Source organism: Beta vulgaris, chromosome 5, assembly GCF_026745355.1.
Source record: "Beta vulgaris subsp. vulgaris cultivar EL10 chromosome 5, EL10.2, whole genome shotgun sequence".
NCBI lineage: Eukaryota > Viridiplantae > Streptophyta > Magnoliopsida > Caryophyllales > Amaranthaceae > Beta > Beta vulgaris.
This window is the reverse complement of record NC_079206.1, coordinates 55,493,792-55,521,225: the sequence shown is the minus strand read 5'-3', so window position 1 is coordinate 55,521,225 and position 27,434 is coordinate 55,493,792. Positions and strand designations below refer to the sequence as shown.

The window sequence follows — 27,434 nt, the reverse complement described above, 5'->3', positions numbered from 1 at the left end:
TGATGCAAGTTCTCATTATAAGACTTTAAGCCTCAACCTATTACATTAAATGTTTTGTTAAACATAAGATTTGAAAAGTATAAACTCACAGAATTCATAAATTACAGATCTGTCATTGTACAGAATTACTGCTTGTATATATACGAAGAGGAAAGATAACCTAAATTAGCTTCCAGGGTTCGCCATGAAAGGAGAAGAGCAAATTTACCAAATTTATTACAAAGTTTCCATATGCATGGTTCAGAACAAGAAGCAACCATCTTAGCAGTTAAAGAAGTTAATACTTTTCAAACACCTTTGACAAGTTAAATAGAGAAAAAGGCATCAAACTCTGTAATCATATCAGCTTGGGTTACAGCAATGAATTCTATAAGTCGCAAGTGCACGAAAAGACTTTCCTTGACCACATGTATCCTTTCGATCATTTTTGAAATGGGACCTGCTCGAGGATCTGCATGCTCTAATTCACGGCCTCGACCTGTTGCCTCTTTAAGACCTTCCTTAAGTAAGTTCTCCACAGTTCCAAATCGCTCGATCAGATTGTCAGGTGAGAAATAATCCTTCTCCTTCACTAAAGACAGCTTTAGAGCTCGTAGTATTCGTAAATTCACACCTAGAGCTAGCATAGTCTTGCTTCCTGTTACACATAAATTGTTAAAAGCCCTGGCAAATGATTCTGCAGTTGCGCGCAGGAATATTGTAGTGTGAATTTCATCCAGTTCTTCAAGCAGAGTGAGAAACTTGTCATGGTGAGATTTTACCGCCGGATGTAGAAAATAACTTATGTAATCTTGTAAGTAGGGTTTCACATTTTGTATTTCCTCAAGGTCTGCTTGGATCAATAGCTTCTTAACTAGCTCATAGTGCAGTAACTTTCCTTCAGTATTAGCATCAGTTGCTTGACCTGTGAAATGAGCTACTAAAGATGATGCTTTAGCACGTCTGCTTAACTTGTCATCTTTGTCATTTTGAGGGGGCACTTCAGGATTTGATGCTTCATTCTTAGCGTGCAACAGCTCTGAAGTGCTCATGAGTATCAACTACACGGAAACCAGAATTTTGATCAGATAGTTGATCAGAAAGTACCACAAGGCATACAGCTAAAAGAAACGATGATTTCAAGGTAAAGGTATACAAAATTTTGTTAGCTTGTAACTTAACTACTAATGTAAACGAGTATCCTACTCGTATTAAGAAAGATTCATTTTTTCTTATCGATTTTGTTTCCTAATGTAATTAGGCTTCTTATGTGGATTCTCGAGTCCCCAAGTACTCTTGAATAGTATATATTGTAATCTCTATTAATTACAAACGGCTACAAGCTTATTCTTCAATACTTTGTCATAGTATCACAGCCCATTGATGTGTTATCCTTTTTTTCCCCACACGTCTTCTCGATATTTTCACAGCTGCCCATCATGCCTTCGTGGTTGCTGTTACTACTAATATTAATCCCGACTTACAAGGAGGCCAGCCACATGAGGGTCTATGAAAGGCAATGTGAAATAAAAGCTCTTGAAAAAAAATCATACGTGGGACATCACTAATCTTCCTCCAGGCAAGAAACATCATCAGTTGCCAATGGGTCCTTAAGACTAAGTGCAAAGCTATTAGCACAATTGGTTGTCCTTGGTAGGGAGGAGTTTTTTTAACACTTTTCTGCATGTGGCAAAGATTGTTAAGTGTCTGTATATTTCTTGCCGTTGCTGTTGCTGAATGGTGGGAAGTTCATCAGTTGGATGTGAATGGTGCATGTCTTCACGGGGAGTTACATGAAGGAGCCTATCGCCTACATGTGTCTTCCTCCTGGTTATTAGTATTCTTCTTCTTCTTTTCCTTTGAAGGTTTGTCAGTTATGAAGTCTTGTGGCTTATGTCAGTCTCCCGGGGAAGTGGTTTGCTAAGCTCACTCTAGCTCTTCGCAAGTATAGTCTTCAACGTTCTTATGTGGATCATACTTTGTGTACTTTCCAGAAGGGAGATGATATTTTGTCATTCCTGATCTATGCTGACTATATTCTGGCTGGTGGGGAAATGCCACTCTCTGCACATCATTTTAGCGGAATTTGGATACTTGCTGAGGACCTTGGTCCGTTGAAGTATTCTCTTGTATAGAGTGTGCTCATTATCCACATGATATGTTTCTTGATCATTGTATGTATGCTCTTGATGTTCTGCAGGAGACTGGTCTTCTTCCTTCTAAGCATGCTGACTCTCCTACGCCACAGAACCACAAACTTGCTATGCTACTGGTGCATTCTATGCAGATCCTGCTCAGTATATGCACATCGTGGTCTGCCTTATTTATCTCATGATCACACGATGACTCTCTTACACTGTTCATATAATATTCCTGAGGACTATGCTGGCTCCCAGATAAGAACACTTTGTGCTGTCGTGCATCATATTAAGGGTCTTCCAGGTCAGGGTCTTACACTTCGTGCCACTAATGCTCTCCTATTATATGTTTATTTTGATTCCGATTGCCTAATTGACCTGGTTCCCGCAGTTCTTTGAGTGGCTATTTTATGTTGCTCAGCGCTGCCCTCAATTCTTGGAAGACCGAGAAACAGTCTATGGTCCACCATTTGTATTGCGTCTTGAATTATACTTGTGTCGAAATCAAATGATCGGAAATGCTTCTTGCATCTCTTGGTATTTATTACCTTTATCCCCTGCCTTTGTTATGTGATAACTAGGCGGCGATACATATTGCTGCTAATCCAATTTTTCACGATCATTAAAAACTTGTAGACATCAATTGCCATTTTGTTCGTGAGTTACTCTTGCAAGGGGTCATTGTCATAGACTGTCTATGCCTCTTTGTCGTTTCTTATGTCCAAGTTGGAAGTTTGTGAATCATTAATTCATTATCATCACACTAAAAAAAGGGGAGTAAAGTGACAAGTATTATCCTACTTGTATTAGGAACAATTGTAGTTCCCTATTTAATTTGTTTCCTAAAGATTTAAGGTTGGCCTAGTTGGTTGAAGGACCTCCTTCCACCCTTGTGACAAAGATTCGATTCTTGTCCTTTATAAAATGGAATACCAAATTTCGGTCCTACTTGTGAAAGGGATATTAATCTTACCTTACAAAAATCAGTTCATTTTTGGCAAGACATGCCACACCAAAGCTAAAGTGTGCGGCCACGCTCATTCTCTCCATCCTCCTTCCTCACTCTTCTCTTCTTTCGGCACATCCATCTTCCTTCCTCACTCTTCGCTTCTTTCCATCGCCCCACCCATCGAGCACCTTCCCGACCTCCAGCTCCTCCTTCGATCCTCCTCGAACTCATCAAACTCATTCATGTGTTGTTGTTGGTGGTGTTCCCATCACCGACGTCATTGCCGGAGGATGAGTTTCAGGTTAATGCAAGGAGAGTGAGTTCTCTCTCTTTATTTTCCATTTTCTCTTTCCTCAGCTTCTTCCGCCATTAAAGTTGCGATGTTGGACCATGTAGAGGAGCACAACGAGTCGTCGTCGTTGATGGAGAAGATCTTCGACAAGATTCACGATTGCGATTCATCCTCGTCTTCCTCACTTTGCTCTTCCGCGACTCATTCACGATTCACGACCTTTTTCTCTCTCCCTCACAACATTCTTCTTCTCTCTCTCCTATCGTCAAGTTTTCTTCTCTCCTATACACGAAGTGAGAAGCATCGGGTAGTGGTGGGGTTATGGAAATGAGGGCACCGCATTTTCAGCAGTTTGATGGAGGAGTTGAGAGGAGTGATGGTGGTTAGTTGTTTGGTCGGTGGTTGTGGAGTAACCCCTTATAATTACAAAACATAACTCATACTTTCAGTAAAAGTAACCCTTACAAAAAGTAATCCCTAGTTTCAGTAAAGTAACCCCTTAACATTCGAAAAAGTATCCCCTAGTTTTACCAAAAGTAACGCATTAGCATTCCAAGAAAAAAAAAAACCTAAATTCAACAAAAGTAATCCTTGTTATGAAAAGTAATCCCTTTGGAAACGGATTCACACTTGGACTTCATTATAAGGCCTAGATAGCTTGAGCTTTTTTATTAGCTGGCCACACCATTTGCTTAAGGTGTGGCTTGCCTCATATAAAAGTTTTACCAAAAAAATTATTTTGTTTCCTAATGTAATTATATCTATACAAATATATTAAAAGACGTGTGAAAACAAGAAACTGTGCCACGTGGCGCTCTCCCTATGGAGTTTTAGTTCATGTAATCCATGTACAATAAAAAATTAAGAAATTGCATAGTATAGGGTTTGATCCCGAGACCTCAAGTTCATATACTAAAGTTTTAATCACTAGGCTAAGTTGTATTTAGTGTTATTATCATAAAGTATTATATTAATAAATGAATTTTTTTCTTACTCGGAGTATAGTCCGAGCCTAATAACTAGTTTCTTATGGAAGTCTTGAGCCTCAAGTGTTCTTGACTAGTATAAAAAATGTCATCTCTATTTATTTTGTTTCCTAATGTAATTATATTTCATTTCTTATGTGAATTCTTGAGACCAAGTGCTCTTGACTATTGACTAGTATATAATGTAATATCTGTTTTTAAATACACAACGGATACAAGCCTATTCTTCTATATACTTTGTAAGATATAATTTGTCCAACACTAAAAATCCTGAAACTAATTTAGTTCTATGCTCACTTTCAAATTGCAACACTACTCATATATTCATCTTGAATAGTTGCTATATGTGATGTGCTAAGTATAAGTATTGTTTAGCAATAGACAAAACTAGTCGAACAAAAGTTGCTTACTTTTGCTAGAATCAGTTGAGCACTCAGATTTCCTGTTTTTGCAGCCCTATGAACAAATCCACCTATATGCTGGAATGCTTGAAATTGGCTTGATATATCTGGAGAACCACTGAAGAAGATCCAACAAATATCAATGAATTTCATGTAACACAGTAACAGTGGGAGTAAATGAATGAACTTAATATAGAGCAGAGTTGCATATATCACCTTGCTTCCCACTTATGTACCGAGAACGGATCACATAGAGATAAGCAATATGTTGACAAATCCTCAAAGACCACTGTACTTAAGATATCTTCATCTTCAGAGAAATCTTGAAATGCCTTGCACCTGGGACAAGATATGCATGGGTAATTGATCTCATTAGACATCTTAGACAAAAAAAAAAACAGTCCTCGCGAGTGCCAGGGGTAGATAAGGGTGTGCAAGGAGCCCAACAGCATAGGGCCCCAAAAATTATAAAGGCCCCAAAAATATATTATTTTGAACATTTTACTTCATATTCGAAGAAATCAGCCTTATTTCCCACCCTTAATAAATTTGTCAATCATTTATCTTTAGATTTTCAACTTTCCATTTTTAAAATTCTAGCCTTCCATCTTTATTTTCTATAAATTTAGGGGCTCAATTTCCATGTTAGAACCGGGGCCCCAAAATCTTCAAGACGGCCCTGGCGAGAGCATCTTTAAATCTTCTGCATGGATGCAGATGTATTGACGCATTGTGGTTTTAGATATCATGGATCATGATTGTAATAAATCGCCATGAAATGAGTTCTGAATCAAATTAGACCGGAGATATTAAAAACTTTGATGCATCAGCCAAAGAAACAGTTGGTAAAGTATGTGACTAGCTAGCAAGAACAAGAGAAAGCACCAACTGTTCTTACATGTAAAATGTGTGTAGGATTTCTATTGCACCATTAGGCGGCTCTGCCACACGAACCATGATTTGTCTCAATGCATCCAGAGGTAAATTTTCAATTGCCGACTTGCTTTCGACCATGGTTCGAGCTGCAACATTGGTCATTGAAATGCTAGATCATAGTGCACATTATATCAAGAATGTTACTGCAGTCATATACAGTCTACAAAGGACATAGGAATTCATACATTTTGAATATCTCACTAGAAAATATGAAAACAGATGTAAGCTTTCAAGTTTCAACTGTATTCCTTGTTCTCTTTTCTTGACTTATTGTTTTCTTTCTGATTGAGTATAAGTCTTTCGTTAAAGATTATGTAGTGCTCTGTCTGCGTAACAATGATATGCATCCACCATATGTTATCAAGAAAGTTGCAAAACATATGCTAAAGTCTGAAATGATGAGAAGGTGAACTCATTAGTTCAATGATCAGGAAAAGCAAAAATTAATGAACATCAATTGATTTGAGTAAATGCCATCCAATTCTTCAGAAAAAATAGGAAAAATTGGCAATAGGAATCTGAATTTTGGGTGATAATTTTTAAAAGGTCTGAACTATTGATTAACCTAGGTAGGTCCCAATTTTAGAGAGTCTTAAGCGGGCCTTAGTAACTTTAAACTGGCTTAATAAGTCATAACTTTTAAGACAACGGTCACACCAGAAAGGCTAATTGAGGGAGAGAAGTAGCTAGGAATTGGGTGAGATTTTTAAAAAAAAATTGTAAGTTTAAGTCACTGAGACCCGCTAAAAGTTAAAATAGGGACCTACATAGGTTATCAATAGTTTATACCTTTTAAAAAATTTCGTCCAAAATTCAGACCTTATTGTCAATTTTTCTCAAAATTTAAGTAGTGGAGTTTGTTATTTTACCTCTCTTTTCTTCTTCATTCCCCTTCTTCTTTTGCTTTCAGAAAGGAGAAAGACTAGTATAATATGATAGCTAGCCTTGTTTCTAGTTCATTTGGGTTGTTTGACTAACATGTAGTGTAAGTTATTTGTAATAATTGGTTTACTTAGCTAGTTCAACACCAATATTCAATTTGTTACAAAGATGTTCGGTAAGATCAATTGTCGCTTATTAGAGCATCATTTTTGGAAAAATAACAAAAAGCTAATACAAAAAAGTTGCACCGCTCATTTTATATTTTCAAAAGTTCGTTGGTTGTCAAGAACCAATAAAAAGGATAGCAACCATCAACAAATCCATTACGTAGAGGAAAGAAACCAATATTTCAATAAATTAGAGTAAAAAAAGATTAACCTATTCTCATATCTCTTATATGGTATCAGAGCACGCAACAGATCCATCTTATTCTCAACTGCTTCCTCCCCTTTTCCTCCCATGGCTACTAGCACTATTCCCAATGATGCTGAACCAAAATACCCCCTTCTTGTTGTTTCTCTTCCAAACATCATCAAGCTAACCCCTACAAATTATCTTGCTTGGCGCCTGCAAATAGAAGCCACTCTTGTCAGCTATGGTTTATTCAAATACTTGGATGGTTTCTTTCCTGCTCCTCCCCCCACTCTCACTGTTGAGTCTTCCACCACTTCTAACCCAGCTCACACAACATGGAGGCGCCAAGATCGTCTCCTCTTCGGCACTCTCATTGGTACTTTGGAACAAACTATCGTTCCACTTGTTTCTCTCACCAAGACATCCAAAGATTTATGGGACACACTTGCCACAACCTATGCTAGTGCTTCTCGTGGCCACATTCAACAACTTAAAAGCTCGGTTTCGGGCCATTACCAAGGGTCCCCAATCCATCTCTGAATTCACAAATGCCATTAAACTGGTCAGTGATGAGATTGCATTTCTCGGTGACCCCGTTAACCATGAAGACCTTATTGAACGGGTCCTTGACGGTATTGGTGATCCTAATTATGCAGGATTAATTGAGGTTATAAATGCCTGTGATTATGCAATATCCTTTGCTGAATTCAAGGAAAAACTCACCATGCGTGAACTTTATTTCAAGTCTCAGCCTGTTCTTGTCTCTTTTCTTGCCTCGGCCCACACCACTACTACTCATCCTAACTACAGTCCCTAGCCACCAACAAAACCTCATCACTCCTCCCCTCATAACTCTGAAACTCCCCACTCGTCCTCTTCTTCCCACGGTGGTGCCAAACCTTTCCTTGGTAAGTGTCAATGGTGTCACATCAACGGTCACTCCCTCCAAAAATGTCCCATATTCTCCGAAAACATCTTGCCATCAAACCTCCACCATATTCACATAACTCCACCCCACCGCAAGCCCATGTTGCCACCGCCTCTCTTGTTCCTAATTCCTCTCCTTGGTTATTAGATTCCAACGCCTCGCATCACGTCACTCATGACCTTGTTAATCTCTCTCTCCATCAACCATATGATGATACTAGTCATACTAGTTCAACTCTTCTCTCTTCACCTACTTAATCTCTCTATATCTAATGTATTATATGTACCCACAATGCAGCGTAACATAATCTCTATTTCTCAATTTTGCATTAAGAATGATATTTTGATTGAATTCTTACCTGATTCTTTTCATGTGAAGGATCAACTTACGGGGGGCACTCATTCTTAAGGATCAAGCTAGGGACGGGATTTATGAATGGCCATCTTCTATTGTTGCCTTTTCCAGTGTCAAGAGTTCTGCCATAGATTGACATCATCGTCTAGGACATCCGTCATTATCTATTTTCAAGTCTTTAGTTTCATCTTTTAATCTCAATGTTGCTAACTATTTCTCTTTTCATTGTAATGCATGCTACTGTAATAAGAGCCATAAGCTTCCATTTCATCAAAATACGTTGCACTTTACTTCTCCTCTTGAGCTTCTTTACACTGATTTGTGGACTTCTCTCCTCTATTCTTTAGATGGCTACAAGTATTATGTCATCTTTGTGGATCATTTTTACTAAATACATTTGGTTTTTATCCCCTCGTCAAAAAATCTGATACTAAAGAAGTGTTTATTAGCTTTAAAGCTATAGTTAAAAAATTCTTTGAAAAATCTATTAAAACACTCTATTCTGACAATGGGGGTGAATATGAAGCCTTATCAACTTATCTCCCTCTCAATGGTCTCTCCCATCTCACCTTACCTCCCCATACTCCTGAGCATAACGGCTATGCCGAGCTTCGCCATCGTTACATTGTTGACACTGAATTATCTCTACTCTCTCATGCTAAACTCCCCCTCGAATTCTGGTCTTTAACATTCACCATTGTCACCTACTTAATTAACCGTCTTATCACTCTAACACTCTCCAACAAATCCGCCTTCCATTGCTTATTTGGCAAACCGCCTAATTATCAAAAGTTGCGGAGCTTCGGATGCCTTTGCTATCCTTGGGTCCGCCCCTACTCTCAGTCTCTCACCACAAACTCGATACTCGTTCTCTTCCATGTATCTTTGTGGGCTACTCTGTTACCCAAAGTGCTTACTACTGTTTTGATCCTACCACCCTTAAGATATACACATCTCGTCATGTCAGATTTGTGGACCACATCTTTCCCTACTCTACTCTCTCCTCTACTCCTCCTCCCTCCACCTACCTCGACCCCAATTCTTGGTGTCCAACTACTCTACCCATTCTTCTATCCTCTATTGCTCCTCCTCCTCCCGACACTTCGGCCCCTGCATCGCTAACAATTACTGTCCCCGTTGCCCACCGTACACTCTCCTCTCTCTTCCAATACAACCCCCTCCACCCCTCCTCACTCCCCTCCCTCCACCTCGTCCTCTCATCTATCTCACACGACTGAGTCCCTGCCCCTCCTGTCCCCACTACCATCACAACTCGCTCCAAAAATAATATCTACAAATCAAACCCCAAATATGCAAACCCACTCTCATCCAATCCAAACCTGCCGAGCCAACAACTGTTGAGGAGACCCTCCAAAATCCTTTTAAGGCTATGGAAGATGAACTCCAAGCCTTACATCGCCTTGGTACATGGGACTTAGTTTCCCCCTAAGACTTGTCAAAATTTGGTGAAGTGTAAGTAGGTGTTTTGCATCAAATATCACCCCGATGGTTCTATTGAGTGTTATCGTGCTCGCTTGGTTGCTAAAAAGGGTTACAACGACGTGTTGGCATTGATTACAATGGAACTTTTAGCCCCGTTGTTAAACTTGCCACTATCCGCACTTTACTTAGTTTGGCAGTAATCAACAAATGACATTTACACCAACTTGATATTAATAATACTTTTTTACATGACACTTACTAAGCAGGTTTACATGGCACAACCTCCTCACTTCCCTCATGCAACATATCCAAATCATATTTGTAAGCTTCCGAAGGCAATCTATGGTCTCAAACAAGCTCCGGAAGCTTGGTATAATGAGGTAGCTAATTATTTGTTGAGTTGCGGTTTTACACGTTCCGTTGCCGATGCCTCTTTATTCATCCATCATCATCACTTGGCTCCTATATATCTCATTGTATACGTTGATGATATAATTCTCACTAGCTCAGGTTCACATGCTTTAAACGAGCTCATCCAACAACTTGCGTCTCGGTTTGGTCTCAAGGATCTTGGCTTTCTCTCTTACTTTCTTGGAGTTGAGGTTCTCCCTGCTGCCTAATTAAGGTTCTTCCTAAGTCAACACAAGTATATTGTTGATCTCTTGCAATGTACTAATATGGACCATGCCAAACCAGCACCTACTCTTATCATTACAGACTCCACATTAAGTCTTCACTCTGGTAATCTCATTGACAATCCTACGGAGTATCCTGCTGCTCTTGGTAGCTTAGAGTATCTAACCATCAATCGTCCCGATGTCGCCTTTGATGTAAATAAGTTGTCCGAGTTCATGCATATGCCACACACAGCTCACTGGTCAGCCTTCAAACGGCTCTTACAGTATCTTGCATCAGGTACACTTGAGAAAGGCATTACCATTCATCATGATTCTCCGCTCACTCTTCATACTTTTTCTGATGTGGATTGGGTTGGCAATAAGGATGATATACATCCACCATGGGACAAATTATATTTCTTGGACGTAATCCCTTAACTTGGAGTTCAAAGAAACAACGTTTCTTAGCTCAATCTTCCACTAAGGCCGAATACAAACCTATATATAACATCTACTGCTAGTGAACTACTCTGGCTCCATAATCTCCTTCAAGAAATGGGTGTTTCCATTCCATCTATACCGATGATATACTGTGATAATCTTGGTGCCAACCCGTGTTCCACTTCCGTATGAAGCACTTGGCTCTCACATTTCATTTCATTCGAGAGCAAGTTCAAGATGGCAGCCTACGAGTTACTCATGTCCTAACGGGTTATCAACTTGCGGATGCTCTCACTAAACCCTTAGCTCGAACACAGTTAGAATTATTAATGTCCAAGATCGCTCTTGCCTTTCGTCGTCCGACTTGCTGGGCCATGTAAAGGATAAAGGTCATACTTAGTCAATGCTTATCCTATTGTTTGTTGTAGTTCTATCATACTTGTATATCAGTATATCTCTCCTCTCTCCTAGAATATCTCAACCTCTAACCACTTGTATCTATATATAATATTACTGTATAATAAAAAGATAAATCTTTTCTCATTTCTCTTATAGAAGAAGGGAATTAGCACATATTAGTAGGCTAATCGTAAGTTAACTAAGTTTTAGTAAATTGATTTGCAAATGAAATTAAAGGCTACATGAAACATACAGAGAACCAGCAGATTCACTCCCTAATTGAAAAGCAAAAATTACAAGAAATAGGTAATTGATGCATGTCACTCTTTGTAGTTCTCTTTTTCTTTATTTTCTTTTCCAATTTGTGGAGCTAATACCACTTGTAAACCTGTTGCTACATTGGATAAAATAATATTTGTTATATATTATTAGTTTGTCTAATCTGCAGCGCACGAATCACGCTATAGCTACTTTGTCTAATATGCACTATTATTATTTTTACATTTAGGCTACGTTTGGTTAAATGTAAGACATTTTTAATGTAAAATGATTTTTCATGTAAAATATTTTACGATGAAAAATTCAATTGCAAAACTATTAATTTTCCTTTGTTTGGTTAAATATACAAAAAAATATACAAAAACATAAAAATGGGAGGGACAGGGAGAGGATGGATAAGAAGAGAGTGAAAGGTTGCTACGGAGGAGGGAGGAAAATGTGTTTTCCTTTCTCTTGAAAGGAAAATGATCTTCACCAATACAAGAGATTTTTTCCTTTGATGGAAACTTGCTTTAGACCCTTTACCAAACCAAATAACGGAAAATGAGTGGAAAACGAAGACTTATTTTAATGGAAAGTATTTTTACATTATATCAAACGGAACCTAAATGCTTATTTTGTCCAACCTTTTTCTTGGAGACCTTTATAATTATTTCAATGCCCAAATTACTTTCTTGTTTTCTCAAATGAAGCCCTTTTACCAATAAACTTATTAAAAATCTCCAATCACAATCGACTATATTAAAATATCCCCTACAATATTTAAGTATCAAAATTGTATGCATTAGGTGTATAATAAATTTATTATGATACTGCTTCACTTTTAATCCAAAAATGAGCCACTTTTCGTATCAAAATGACATTCTTTTTAAGTCAAAAGGGATTATTTTTAAACAAAGGATAAATTTTTACCTTAAAGTAATTACTTCTATATAAGTGATCCATTTATGACAAAATATTACCCTGTCTGATAATAATTCAATGGACACCAGTCTCATTCAAGAATTTTTGTTTAAGTATGATTGAATATCAAGATTCATTTATAGTGCACTATATTCTGAAGATTTTCCTACTAAAAAACTTCTTACTTTTACTTTTATATTATTGTATGTGGTAAATGTTTGTTTCCTTTCCACAGTATCTTACCCCACTTGTTGGATCCCCATAATTCTACAGTTCTCACAATCACATACTCTCTCCTATTTAGATAGACAAAAAGGTCTTACCTACATTCTTTTCCTCCTTATAAGTATGAATATCTTTATGAAACAGATGAAGTATGATACATTAGGAAATATCTTAATAATGCTCGATTTTTAGTCAATATAATTACGGTAATTTAGGAATAATATGTGGATATGGGTTTTCTTTTGAAGGTTGATGGGGATTTATTTGAATTGAGAATTCATAGTCTAAATTTTGAAGGGGGGAGGGGGTTTCCGAATCAAGCTGGTATAAGTAATTAAGATTTTGACAATATTATTTATGGAGAATTGACACAATCATATGCGCATATAATGGTATCAGACCATTAAATGCTTTGAACATTAATATTCCTTTCGTTCCAAATCAAAGTTTCTGTTTTTTTTTTGCACGGTCTCCAACACGTAACTTTGACCATCAAAACGCTTTAGTTACGTATTATTAAAAATATAAAAAGTAGATATCATGAAAGTACACATTGAGACCAATCTAATAAATTAAAATCTCACATGAGTATGTTTTTTTGTATATATCAATGATAATATTTGGTTAAACGGCCAAGCTAAGATGGATTGAAGAAGGTGATGAGAACACAAGAGTGTTTTATCAAAGCGTCAGATTGAGAAGAGTGCAGAACAAGATTAATACAATTAAAGCTCTCAGGGAGAATGGGTGACAAGACCAGCAGAGTTTAAAGAGGTTTTTTTGCAATTCTATTAGAACCTGCTTGGTAGCAAGGGTGAAACCAGATCCATAAGTGATACTATTATTAGAAGAGGGAAAGTGCTTAATGAAGAGCAGAAGCAGATGCTATCTTTAAACTTTACACCAGAAGAAATTAAGAAGGCGCTTTTTTTCAATCCCAGATGAGAAATCACTTGGGATAAATGGGTATTCAAGTAATTTTTTTAAGCAAACATGGGACATAGTGAGGAATGATATAAATGAAGCAATACAAGATTTTTTCAGGCATGACAAACTCCTCTCTAGTTAAAGCGACTACTTTGGCTCTAATACCTAAGGTGAAATGTCCAGCTAATGTAGGTGATTATAGACCTATAGCTTGTTGTTTTGTGGTTTACAAAACAATTACCAAGCTCATTTTTATGCAGCTAGGGAGAGTCATTCTTGATTTGATTGCACCAAACCAGGGTTCCTTCATAACAAAAAGAAGGATAATAAGCAATATCCTTCTATGTCAAGATTTGGTGAAAAGATTTAATAGAAGAAATAATCAAAGCCCAGGTGTTGTGATGAAAACGACTTGAGGAAGGCATATGACTCAATAGAATGGAAGTTTGTTAGAAGATATTTTGATTGCTCTTCAGTTTCCTTCCCATTTCATCAAGTGTATTCTTCGCTACATCTCTACTCCCAGGTTCACCTTGTTGTTGAATGATAGCACATATGGTTCTTCCCTGCTAAGAGGGGGTTGAGACAGGGTGACCCAATATCACCCCTTTTATTTGTGATTTGTATGTATTATTTGTTGAGGATAATGGACTACATTGGTGATATGCAAGGATTTAGGCACTTCATTGGATGTGACGAGTTAAAGCTTAATCATATGTGCTTTGCAAATGACCTTTTGCTTTTCTATAAAGAGACCTCTCTCTCTACATATCTTCTAATACAAGGACTAAAATTAATTATTATCTTAGTCCTCAGGTTTATGTGCAAATAACAACAAGTCTGCTCTATATTGTACTAGGATTTCTGAAAATGATGAAGCAAGCATTCCAATATTTTTCAATTTTTGTGCAAAAAAGTCTACATTTTAGATATCTAGGATTCCCTATTTCATCAAAGAATATCAAGGTTGTAGATTGTGAAAGCCTAGTGTGGATAAAATGGTGGGAAGAATAAAGACATGGAACACAATGGATCTCTCTTTTGCAGGAAGAGCATACAACTAGTTCGTGCTGTTCTTATGAGCATTCATAGCTACCGGTCTCAGATATTTATTCTTCTAGTTGTTGTGATTAGCAAAATTAATAGCATCTGCAGATGTATTTTGTGGAGAGGGAAAGCAAATGATGTCAAGGGTGGCTACATGAGCTGGGATAAAGTGTGCACCCCAAGAAAGCAAGGAGGACTTGGATTTAGAGACCTCAAAAAATAGAACAATGTTGTAGTAGACAAGTTGGTTTGACATGTAGGTGTGAATAAGGATGATATGTGGGTTAAATGGATCCATGTAGTCTATATTAAAAGCCAAAACTAGTAAAATTTTCAAGCTCCCACTAGTGCTAGGTGGGTGGTGAAGTATATGTGTAAAAGATGAACCAAAGACTTGGAATATCCATACTTGGGATAGCAGCGGTAACTACAACATCAATAAAGTCTATCAGTTGATGATTCATGAAGAAACTAGGGTGAATTGGGATCAAAGTGTTTGGAATAGAATGTATATTCCAAAGCACAAGTTCATTTTATGGCTTAGTATACAACAGAGGCTCCAAACAAAGGCAAAGCTTCATTGCATTAGAGTGAGCCTTAATGACAGATGTTGTATTTGTACTCAACAGGAGGAAAGGTATGAGCATCTTTTTTTCAAGTGTGCATACAATCAGCAGCTTATGAGATTTATGGTGAGTTGGTTAGGATTGCAATTTAGAAGGAGATCTTTAGCTCAATGGATTAGTTGGTCACAGAGAGCTTATAAAGGTTCTAAGACAAGAAAACAAGTCCTGTGTGTTGTTCTTGCTGCAGTTACATACCAAATTTGGAGGGTGAGAAATGATGCCTACTGGAACTTACAAGTAAAGTGTGTAAATAGGAGTATATATAGAAGATATTAAATACATAGTGAAAGGTAGAATTCATTTTTGTTTACCTAAGAAATGTAGTGCTGTTGATAAAATGTGGATACATCTACTATGATCTTAATTGTTTTTTGAGACCAAGTGTTGTCTAGTGGAGTTTACAAGCTGCTTAGTTATGTGCTAAGCTTCAAGATATAGGTTGTAAATTTGTGGTGTTTTTTGGTGAATTCAAATTTCTCTCACTTACCAAAAAAAATATTGGTCAAACGTTTTAAACTTTGCCATATTAAAAGTAAAACGGGAATATATTTTGGGATGGAGGGAGTAAATTTAGAAAATAACTTCCTAAGGAGGGAACAAGATAAAAAAAAAAGGGTTCCGTTTATTATTAACTTATACTTAGCTTTATCCCTTTTCAAATTGTTTTTTTTTACCACTTGAGTTTTGACACTATTCATAAATTATAATTTGACCATCTTGTATTATTTATGTATAAGGTAAAACATAATCATGTGAGATCTTGTTGGATTTGTTTCGATATATATTTTAAAAATATATATATATATATATATATATATATTTTTATAATTTTACTTATATCTAATTAAAGATAATTGTACAAAGTTGTGTGACAAACATAATCAAATGCAAGAACTAAAAAAAAGCGGAGGAAGTAGTAATGATCTATGCCTTTTCCTTTAGCTTCTCTTGTTTTCCTTATAATTTTCAAAGGTCCTTCCTCCATCTAATGAGGATTGTTAAACATTGCCCCACAATTACTTAAAATCGCCCCTAGACTATTTTATTGGACTCTTTTACCCTTCTCCTTCTTTCACCACCCACCACCCCCACCATCACCTCCACCACCCAACATCACCTCCCACCACCCAACATCACCTACATCCACCCAACATCACCTACATCTTCCTGCCACCCGCCACCTCCTTCAACACCAACCTAGTGGAAAATCTCGATTTTTTTTTGGGCGAACGTCTCGCCTGGACGTTCGCCCCATGGCCCGAACGTCGGGCCTGGGCGTTCGGGCCATGGGTGGAACGTTCAGGAGGGACGTCCTCCCCATGGCCCGAACGTCCAGGCCCGACGTTCGGGCCATGGGGCGAACGTCCAGGCAAGACGTTCGCCCAAAAATAATTTTGAGATTTTCTGGCCATGGTGCGCTTCGACAAATCTAGCCTGGTTGGCAATGGCGGTGAGAGAAAGGCGCCGACAGGAGGTGAGAGAGAGGCTCGGGCTCGGATCTGAAAGTTATGGCCATGGTTGGCGATGGTCGTGAGAGAAAGGCCGGCGAAGGTGAGAGAGTCCGTGAAGGTGAGAGAAAGGTCGGCGAAGGAGAGAGAAAAGCCGGCGAAGGAGAGAGAAAGGCCGGTGAAGGAGAGAGAAAAGCTGGCGAAGGTGAGAGAAAGGCCGGTGAAGGAGAGAGAAATGCTCTGAAATTTGAGGTGAGAGAAAGGGCTACTGGTGGGGGGATGGTGGTGGCATCCTGGCAGGAGGTGAGGGGTGGTGGTGGTGCTGGATCTGAAATTTGAGGTGAAAAGGTTACAAATGTAATTTTAATTTTTTTTGGGGCTATTTTAAGTAATTATGGGGCGAGGATTAGAAGTTGAGCATCTAATTAACTTAAGTCAAATATGGAAAGTGAACAAAAGAGAAAATTGAGCGGTAAAGGAACCATTGCAAAAGAAGCAGGGAATGAGTTATCTTTGGGCCTATTTTTATCGTTCTTTAAGGGTTTTCAATGTTTTTCTAAAGTAATTAAGAAACCGAAAATAAAAAGGTGTCAATTCAATTAAAAACTTCAAAATTTTAAAACATATATATGAAAAATATGAAAGGACATTAAATAAACTTGAAAAGGAACGCGATTATATCAAAATAAAATCAATTATAACATAACAAAACCCTCATAAATGAAAAAAAAAGAAAACTGAGCTAAATATGAAAAAAATGAGGGAACATTAAATAAACTTGAAAAGGAATGCGGTCATATTAAAATAAAAATCAATTGAAAGTTAAATTTTAACCCCAGAATGAAAAAGGGAAAACGTACGTGCATTACATGCTAAAAGGATTCAGAATAAAATTTTCCATTTAATGTACTTGGATCTCATCGGCTTGAGTTGTTTTAATATATCTCTAATAATTGGATATAAAAAAGTTCAGGTGGCCTGCGCTTCAAATCCTAAAAAGTTATAACGTACGTAGAAACAATTCTATTTAATATATCTCCTTTATTGATATTTTGTTTTCTTTTGATTTCTTAACTAAAACGTTTTCTTAGAAGATCTTGACGCGTGCATGAAAGAGGAATAAATGAAATATAACTATAAATACGATTAATTGCTTTGACTTTCGATACTGCATAGTGAAACTATAGAATCTTCAAGTATAAATGAATTCCCGTAATATTTTACGGGATGTCGATCATCAATAATCACTACTCCCTCCGTTTCAAATTATAAGGCATGTAAACCACTTTTACGCATATTAAGAATTTAGTTAGTTTTAGTTAGATTTGCATAGGTAATAAGAATTGACACATTAAATATTGTATTGATAATAGAAAATAACCTATAATATTATCTTGATAGTATAAAGTTGCATTTAATTTTACATTGGTAATGGAAAATGCCTTATATTTTGAAACAAAAACTTTTGGCTAAAATGACTTATAATTTGAAACAGAGGGAGTACTAATGTAAGATCTATACCACATTGATCATTGATACACAATCACATGTAGAATTACTTACGTCCATAATTGTAACAAAAATAAAATAGATCTTTATCGAGTCTAATTATAAAACTATAAAAAAAAAATCTATAAGGAGAGAAAAATAGACATTCCCCACTACTTTTTTTGGCCAATAGTTTTCAGAAAATTCATCTAAAAGGTTAGGAGTTGATCTAATTACGACACTCTTGAAAAATCGAGAAAGTAGTATCAATTACTTTCTTGTTTTGTTAAGCACCACCACCTCAAGGACCTTTTGATGCGTGAACTAATGGAATGATTATAATAAACATTAGTTGCTCTTAAGTTGTGAAATTCAAGCTTAGATTTCATAGTGCATTTACATGATCTTCTGGAGTATAATGTTGACTCCAATATGCTTGAGAATGTTTTCCGGGAAAGGAATTATTTGCTTAAATTAATAAAACCTGTCAACTAACACTTGAAAAACGTACGTTTTAAAAAACACATAACTTTTGTAATCCATCATCATTAGAGGTGTTGAACTTTTCCTAAAATTATATGGTCACATTATAATTATATGGACAAATTTAGATCTATCTAATTAATAATCTAACACTCGAATGAAGCTAAATCTAGGTAAGTGATTTAGTTCAAAAAACAAAAACTAATAACATGTGTAAACTGTATCTTTTGGGATGTAGATGTCACCATTGAACATTTAAATGCTCTATTTGGTAATGAACTTTAAGGCTTAACTACTTAACGAATGCATACATTATTAATGTTGTCAAGGATACAAATTTTGAAAAGCTAATTTAGATTTCTAACTCAACCTCTCACATGCAAACTATAGATCAATTGAATATGAACATTATATATAAGAAAATAAGATCGAAATACCACCATCATAAGATTTTAACTCAAGTAATGACATGCAAGGTGTAGTACATTTGGATAATGACACGAGATTTAAATATATATAATTTTATTCTTGACTAGTTTTAATTATTTAAGTTTTATGAAGAGCTAGCTAGTAACAAATCAATTAGAAAAATAATTATAAGTTAAGAAAATCTTTCTTAATAAGCTTTGATTTTAGAAATATTATGACAAGCCAAATCTATATGTCCTTCCAAGATTCATGGGTAAGATCATAGCATGCACACTCAAATTGTAGTAGTTTATACAAAAGAAATTAGTTAGAAGGCTTACCACAAGTTTGAAGATCACAAACTTCTTACTCCTATCTCTTCTTTCTCTTGTTGCCGTTACTCCTCAACTTCACAAACTAATTTCACTTTATGAGTTTTTGTATGCTCCCCTTTGGCTTTATAAAAATAATGAGTTTTCTTTTTTGCTTTTTTTCTTTTGGGAGGTTATCCCACATTAAATATCAGAGCAGATTACTTACCAAATTTGGTCGATTCTAGGATGCTATTATTTAAAGCATCATAATCCCTTTTTTCTTTTTCCTTCTTCACTTATTAATAAAGGTCATGTTAAAATAAGTTGAAGTGTGAAATGATAATATTGTTTGATTATTTGATAGAAAACTTTGAATATTTAATACTTCATCCGTCACATAATATAAATCCCGTTTCTTTATAAGGTGTCTCCAAAATGTAAGTCATATTGCTAATTTCAATCAATAGTTATACCTAAAATACCCTCATGTAAATAGTTTCATTTTCAAAATCACTATTATATAAGGAAGGGGGGAGCTATGGTGTCCCCATTTGAATATACTGTTTTACCCCATTCCTTTTCTAAATTACAAGAGCAATTTCAACCAAAACGAGACTTCAAAAAAACTATCGAAAATACAATTATAACAATCAATCACAAGTCAACTGAAATCAATTGTATTGCATGATTCACGTTATACAAATAACCGAAATTAGGAAACTTTACAAAAAACAAGAAAATTCAATTATAAACTACCACCAAGTAGCAATTACATACTCCATTTCCAATAGCCATTTACAATTACATACTAAAAAAATTTACCAATACACTACAACGTCAATACAAATTACAAACTAAGAAAAACAAATGCTTTCGACTGGAAGATTCACATTTGTCCATTGGCGATATGCGAACTTCTAAAAAAGGTACATAATTCTTTTTCATCTTGCAAGTTATTTCAAATTAGTTGAAAAAAAAACTAATTCTTATATTCAAATTGCATGAATAATTTAAGTCTCTATATGGTATAAATTTCGAAGTAATTATTTAAAAAAATCAGTACATGTTTATAAGAAAAAAAGACATTCTAAAATATAAATCAATTTTGAATACAATAACAAATGACACAAAAATCCAACTAAAACTGAAATTACACTAATTTGCCAAAATAAATATTGAAATTAAAAACCGATGAAAAACGATTGATTTTACTCAGATTTCTTATGAATAATTTAAAATCCAAAAAAAGAGTAGAAAAAGTATGAATAATTAAAAACCCGGTAAAAGGAGTAGAAGAAGTTATGAAAAAAAACAAAGGAAAAGAAAAAGGAAAAGTGGATGATTTAAGAACTCTAGCCACAAATTTCTTCAAAAAATAATTTTTACAAATAAAAGTTCAAATAAAATGTAACCGAATCTTTTAGTTGACAATTACATTTTTGGGACGAAATCAGGACCATAAAACGTAAATAATTACCTTCAAATTTGAGGTCCCTCATTTACTTCGTCAACCACATAAACTCTAATTTCAACCCCATTTTCACGAATGTTTTGAACATTACCATCCGATCGAAATGAAAACTTAAAAAGATTCACAAAAACAGAGACCAAAATTATCCCAAAAATTAATGGACCGTTAATATAGGGTTAATCTTGACACCATAATTGGCTTATTAATTGGTGTTTGCCGTGAAATATGAATATAAATATGAAATCTCAATCTTTTTTAGCAAGACATGAAAGATAGTGAAGATAAGTAGATGAGTCGTTCTAAAATTTTTTTTTAATGAAAGAATCGTTCTAATTTTTTGAGGAAAGGGAAGATATAAGGTTGTAGGTGGGGAAGATGAAGATGTGGAGGATTAGATGAAAAAAAAAAGTGAGACACATCAATCATATGGATATATGGGGTGGATATTTATATGGTAGGTGGGATTGATAGTCATATGGATAGGTGGGTGGGTAAAATTATGTGAGTTTGTTACTTGCATACATGTGGCTGTGTGCTTTTGGTGACAATTTTTTTGGACTAGTAACAAACAACATAACTAACGTTAATCATACTCAATTATCTATAAGTGAAACAACAATATTACATAAAATCATGAAATAAATTATATTTATCTTGACTCCTCTGGACATAATTTGGCATGAACCTCAATCAATATCAATCTTGATTAGCAGTATTGATCTCTTCTTTACATGGTTTGTTTCAATAATAAGTAACAGTTATGCCCAAAAATATCGTCGCACGCATCGTGTGCATAAAAAACTAGTATTCTCATGTTTCAGCTCCCAATGCACCATTATTACTGACAAAAATGAATCTTTTACCCCATTGAACTCCTCTATACATTAAACTGTGCAATATTAAATGTTCAGTTTTTATTTTTTGTTAGAAAGAAAAAAAAAACAGTTTTTTCACCACACCTAACAATTTTTTATTCACCAAATACCCCCACTTTTTTCATAATTCACCATATACCCCTAAGTTTCTTAAAAATTACAAAAAGTAACCTTTTGGCTAATGGATATTAGATCTCCATCAGTGGATAACCTAATCAAAACCCTCTAACTTAACCCTAATTAACTCATCTAAACCTAACCCTAGCCCTAGCCCTAACTCTAATCCTAACCCCGAATATCATACACTAACCCTAACTAACTAACCACCACCCTTCCCCCTACCCCACACCTACCGACCCACCCCACACCTGCAGTGCCATCCCCTCCCCACCCCGAACCCCCTCCTCCTTCCCCGAATCCCCGCAACCACCCTCCCTTGAACCTCGTAGCCTCCCCTAAATTGGACGCTTCCAACGCCGTCAATTCACCAGAAACATCCAACCTAACATCTTTGATAATCAAACAAACTTTGATTTATGCGAATCTCATTCCACTTCACTAACCTCAACATCAAATTCAGCGGGAGAAGAAAAAATGTGAAAGAGATTGAGACTGATTTGGACGTCACAGCTTCACAAATCATTCTTAGATGCGGTTGATTCTGTCGGTTTTCACAATGCGACGCTGAGGGAAATCATGAAGCTAATGAATGTTCATGGGTTGAACTTGACTCGGCTATTGTGACATCCTATTTGTCAACATACAAGTTTCTTTTTTGCGAAGAAAACAACAACTTCCTAGGTTTTACCAGATTAAGGGATTCGAGAGAGAGGGAAGAGGGGTGCGAGCTTCGAGGGAGAGGGGTTGCGGGGGAGGGGGAGAGGAAGGTGGAGGTGGGGCTAGGGGTGGGGTAGGGGTCAGGTGGTGGTGTTTGAATGTTGGTGGGTTAGGGAGAGAGAATCAGGGTTAATTGGAGTTATTTAGGTTTAATGACTAACAGAGTTAACTATCATTAGTCATTAAAGCATTTTAATATATTTTGGGGAGGTGTATGTGGGGCTAGGGATGGGGTAGGGGTCAGGTGGTGGTGTTTGAATGTTGGTGGGTTAGGGAGAGAGAATCAGGGTTAATTGGAGTTATTTAGGTTTAATGACTAACGGAGTTAACTATCATTAGTCATTAAAGCATTTTAATATATTTTTAAGAAACTCAGATGTATATGGTGAATTATGAAACAAGTAGGGTATCTGGTGAATAAAAAAAATTTGTCACGTGTATATGGTGAAAAAATCGAAAAAATAATGTAAGTGTTTCCTAATAAAAATAAATCTATTGATCCAAATAAATCAAGATTCTACCTATCTTAAGTCCCGTGTAAAAACGAAATCAGGACTTATATTATGGGACTGAGGGAGTAGAAAACATTAAATATATGATTTTAAACATTGAATATCTAATATAAAATTTGATTATCTAATTAGAAAACTTTGAATACCTGATTTTAAACTTTGAATATCTGATAGAAAAGTTTAATTACCTCATTTAGACTTTTTATTAGCTGAAATGAACTATTAATTACTGGACATAATTTTCAATTATCTGATATAGAGAATTGAATACTTGATATAAGTATATGAATATCATATTTCAGATACTCAATATATAAATAAAATATTCAATAGAAATAATCAAATTATTAATATCAAGCATCAAATAATCAAACCAATCACCCACCTCTCTCTTCTCATCCTTCCGATTCACACCCTCATCTAGCATCTTCCTCCACTGCTCCCCCATGCTAACCACCACCTTCTCCTCTTCCATCCTTGACGTTATCCAGCCCCGACCCAACAACCTCCGCTGCATACACCAACCTCCAATGTGCTCTTGAAGACGTATCAACAAATTACGGGAGTCGCTCCTTGTCGGCGAGCATCATCTCATTCTGACGCTAATTTGAAACATCGTTATTCTTGAAGGAGCTCAACCCGAGGCTTAAGCCGGTGTTCGCTTCAAAGCTCCGGGAATCGGGAACTAATGACGTGGAAAAAAAGTGAGAGATTAAATTGTGGAATGTGGAGGACAAATTTGTAGATGTTACTACTATTACGAGAAGCCTCGATAATTGTGATTGTTTGAGGAGTTGAAATAATAATAAGGAAGTTTGAGGATAGAGAAAGAGTGATGTTAATCGTAAGCCGTCTGACTGTGAGATGGTCTGGCCCACTTCCATTTTTATTTGTCTTTTTAAAAGTCAAAATCAGATTTCTTGGATGATGTAATATGTAAATAGATAATAATGTATCATCGCAGTGTTAGCAAATCCAAATCAATACAACAACTCAACTTGAACGTAACTTAGGCTATGTTCAGTTCACCTGAAATTTTCTGATCTGAACTGATCTGATCTGATCTGATATGATCTGATCTGAACTTATTTTTTCTGATCTGATCTAATCTGAACTTATTTTTTCTGATCTGATCTGATCTGATCTGATCTGATCTGATCTGATCTGATCTGATCTGATCTTTTATAAAATATATTATTAATATTATTTTATTACTTTGTAATTCATTATTATGCAATACTTTATAAAATCTTAGTTATATTATTATTATTACTATTGGCATTTCACCAAAATTTCATTTAATCTCTTTTCTTTATAATTTTGCTAATATTATATATAAACACATGTTTGAAAATAAACTAGTGTTTATATAGATAAATTAGGAAATAATATATTGTAGAAGATTTGAATATTCAAATATTATATTAGCTAAGGACAAAAAGTTTAAAGAGGGGACACCATAACTCTCCCCTTTACTTATATAATTAGTTTTTTTATTTTTATTTTTTTACCTTTTATTTAATAGATAGTTTTATTTTCTATTTTACTTTTTTTTAAAATTAAAGTAAGTAGTTATTTCTTCTTTTTCTTGTTATTTTTTTTTCTATTTTTTGATATTCCTACCCCTTTTGAGATATAGAATAGAAATAGAGATAGATTCTCATAACTATGAACATTGACATGAGTTTTTTTAGTTATAATAAAATAATAAAATAATAAGTGCCCTTTTAAATTATGTATTGAGAAAAAGGCAGTGGATGCAATACATAAAAAAGTCAGTGGGTGGATTACTTGTTATATATGTATTGAGAAAAAAGCAGTGGTTGCAATACATAGGTTATGAGAATCTATCTCTCAAGGTCAAAAGGCCGCAGTTTTGACGCATTACTTTCATTATTTGCAGTTTTTTAGAAAAAAAAAAAAATCAAAAGCTTCTATGAACACAAACCTTGAACAGAGTGTTCTTGACAAACTTTTTTACCTTTCAAAAAATTGACTCATCTTTTTGTTGGATGGTAATTTCCCATGTATTCAGATGTTTGTTGGTTGGAAGACAACATAAATTCTACTAGGTATTGTTAGAATTTTCTGATGCATCAAAATTGGTATAAAAGCCAACTAATTGATGGAAACTGATTTCATCCCTTCCTCAACCCTTCTGAGATCCATTCAAAATTAGAGTGCAACAAAGGTTTTTCTCTGTCTCAAAGGTTATTGCTTGGAACATTTTCGATCTTCCTTCATCTGTGAGGTTAGTAGTACTCTAATATACTTTTTTTGGAAAAATATTCTCACCGTCGTTATTTTTTTCTTTATATTTTTTCTTTATATTTTTGCTGATAGTACAATAATATACTCGTTTACTTCTTTTTTTTATATATATATATTTTTTTGAGAGATAATTGGAAGTCAAAATTATTGTTTTTCTGTTTGGGTAGAAGCGTTTTGGAAAGTGTTTTTTCTGTGGGATCTGATTGTTCTTCGAATTGCTGTTCATGGTAATCTGGTTAACTTTTGATCAGTTTCGCTGTTTGCATATTTATATGATCAGTCAAAATTATAGTACTAATTTGCATTATGTAGAAAGTAGTAAAAAGAATTTAATATGTAGACCTTGAACATAGAAATATATAGCATCCGATTGAAAGACTGTAACAACATGTACACTAGCATACCGAAAAGTTAATTTTGTCATATAAATATGCATGGAAGGGCAAGTTATTTGATCATATTTATGGTTTCATAATAACTTATTATAAGACTGTTGACAATCCTACTAGTAAGCATCTAGATTTTCATTGAGACTCACCAAATCGGAAACAACATAAATGATTAACATAATTTAGTTAAATTCACATTCCACAAAATGCACATCATGTCTTCATAACAATCAGCTTCATTGCAAGATGCAGATTTTTACCATAAACATATACTATTAAAAGCATAAAAACAGAACATAATGTTACAAGTGTTTACTCTTTAGCTATCGTTTTAATTCCCTCTGTGTATGTCTTTGTTAATGGCATATAAAGTGGCTAGAACCTGTTGCTTATAGTACTATAATAATTGGAAGCCAAAATTATTATTTTTCTGTTTTGGGTAGAAGTGTAAATACAAGGAAAATAAATCTATAGTGTTTGTAGTTTAGTTTGCTTTTTAATTTTTTGCAATTTTTTGTGAGTTATTTGACAAAACTATGAAAGATGTATAAACTAATATTTAAAGTTTGTATTATAATAGTTGTAATGGCCGAAAGGGTGACATGGTCTGACGATATTACCGAAATATTTTTGGATATATGCATTGAGTTCAAAGTGGGTGCGTTCTCAAAGGTGAATTGGGATAAAATAGTGGCTAATTTGAACATGAAAAGTGGGAAGAATTTCAATGCGAAACAAGTAAGAAATCATTGGGATGATTTACGCAAAAAATTTAAGATTTGGAATGAAATGGAACTCAAATGGACTGGACTTGCATTTGATCCTATTACTGGTTGCCCACAAGTTGAACAAGATGACAGATGGAAAGTGTTTGTTAAGGTATGACATTATAAGTTATTGTCTGTGTCATAAATAATTCACTTTGTTTTGGCATTATTGATAAAAGTATTCAACCTTTTTTATTGCAGAAACATAAGGGGATACCTGCGAGATTCATTAAAAGGCCTTTACCCCATTTAGAGTTATTACGAAAACTTTTTTTAGGATCATTTGCTACTAGCAAGTATAGTTTTTCTCCAGCAATGGGGAGGGGAACTTAGTGGAGATAATAATGAAGGCTCGGGTGATAGTGATGACCAGAATGAGAGCATGGATCTAAACAATGACAATTGCGAAAATGATGCACAGAGTGTATCCCCTCCAAGAAGTACCTCAAAGGGTAAACGTAAGAGTGATGGATGCAGTAGTGTAGGAAAAAAAAGTAAAACGAGTAGTATTGATTCTTGTATAGAGTTGCTAAGAATGTCTATCGAAGCTGGCTCGATGCAGATGGTTGGAAATAAATATGAAAAAGCCTCAGATGCTCTATATAAAATTGAAGGAGTTGTTGAACAAGGTGAAGGGTTTATATACCAATGTATGCAATTCTTGCATCAAGGAGATGATGCTGAATTTTTCTTGGGACTTCGCTCCAATGAGCAGAAAGTCATGTTCTTGAGAACGGCATTTGCATGTCCTTCTAAGGAAGCTTATATTCCTCATCCTTATGATAAAGCTACTTTGAAGTGTTGAGCGATTAACCTTATTTTGCATTTCGGTTTTTAATGAGTTATCTCTACTATCTAGTATTATGCTAATATTAATCTAGGTATTATTATAGAGCTACTATTTTGTATGACCTTTAAGTTTAAGTAGCTTCATATGATGTTATTGCATTATGTTAAATTTTATTATGGAACTTTTAAGCTTTATTTGCCAATATTACGACCTTTTATATTTCAATTATTTGTTTGTTGCAATTTCTTAAGTCTATACACTATTATGAGTTGTTC

The 27,434-nt window shown here is 35.3% G+C and overlaps 1 protein-coding gene and 1 non-coding gene across 4 annotated transcripts; one reads left to right on the top strand and one right to left on the bottom strand.

The window, feature by feature from the left end:
- Positions 1–35: 35 nt before the first annotated feature.
- On the bottom strand, positions 36–23,817 carry LOC104893977 (hypothetical protein). Of its 3 annotated transcripts, XM_010680122.4 has the most exons (6): positions 23,328–23,817; positions 19,275–19,350; positions 5,644–5,767; positions 4,962–5,084; positions 4,755–4,863; positions 36–1,040 (listed from the first exon to the last, which is right to left on the bottom strand). In XM_010680122.4, the coding sequence occupies exons 3-6, from the start codon at positions 5,757–5,759 to the stop codon at positions 306–308; spliced, it is 1,083 nt and encodes a 360-aa protein (XP_010678424.3). In that variant the 5' UTR covers positions 5,760–5,767; positions 19,275–19,350; positions 23,328–23,817; the 3' UTR covers positions 36–305. The 3 variants fall into 3 exon arrangements, with proteins under 3 accessions (XP_010678424.3, XP_057251171.1, XP_048500281.1); XM_057395188.1 differs by lacking the exon at positions 23,328–23,817 and having other exon boundaries at positions 19,275–21,911; XM_048644324.2 differs by lacking the exons at positions 19,275–19,350; positions 23,328–23,817 and having other exon boundaries at positions 5,644–6,187.
- Positions 23,818–24,372: 555 nt separating this feature from the next.
- Positions 24,373–27,384, top strand: LOC104894178 (uncharacterized). The gene is made up of 3 exons (XR_007274775.2): positions 24,373–25,193; positions 26,183–26,481; positions 26,571–27,384. It is a non-coding gene; the product is annotated as an uncharacterized LOC104894178 (transcript).
- The last annotated feature ends 50 nt before the right edge of the window (positions 27,385–27,434 follow it).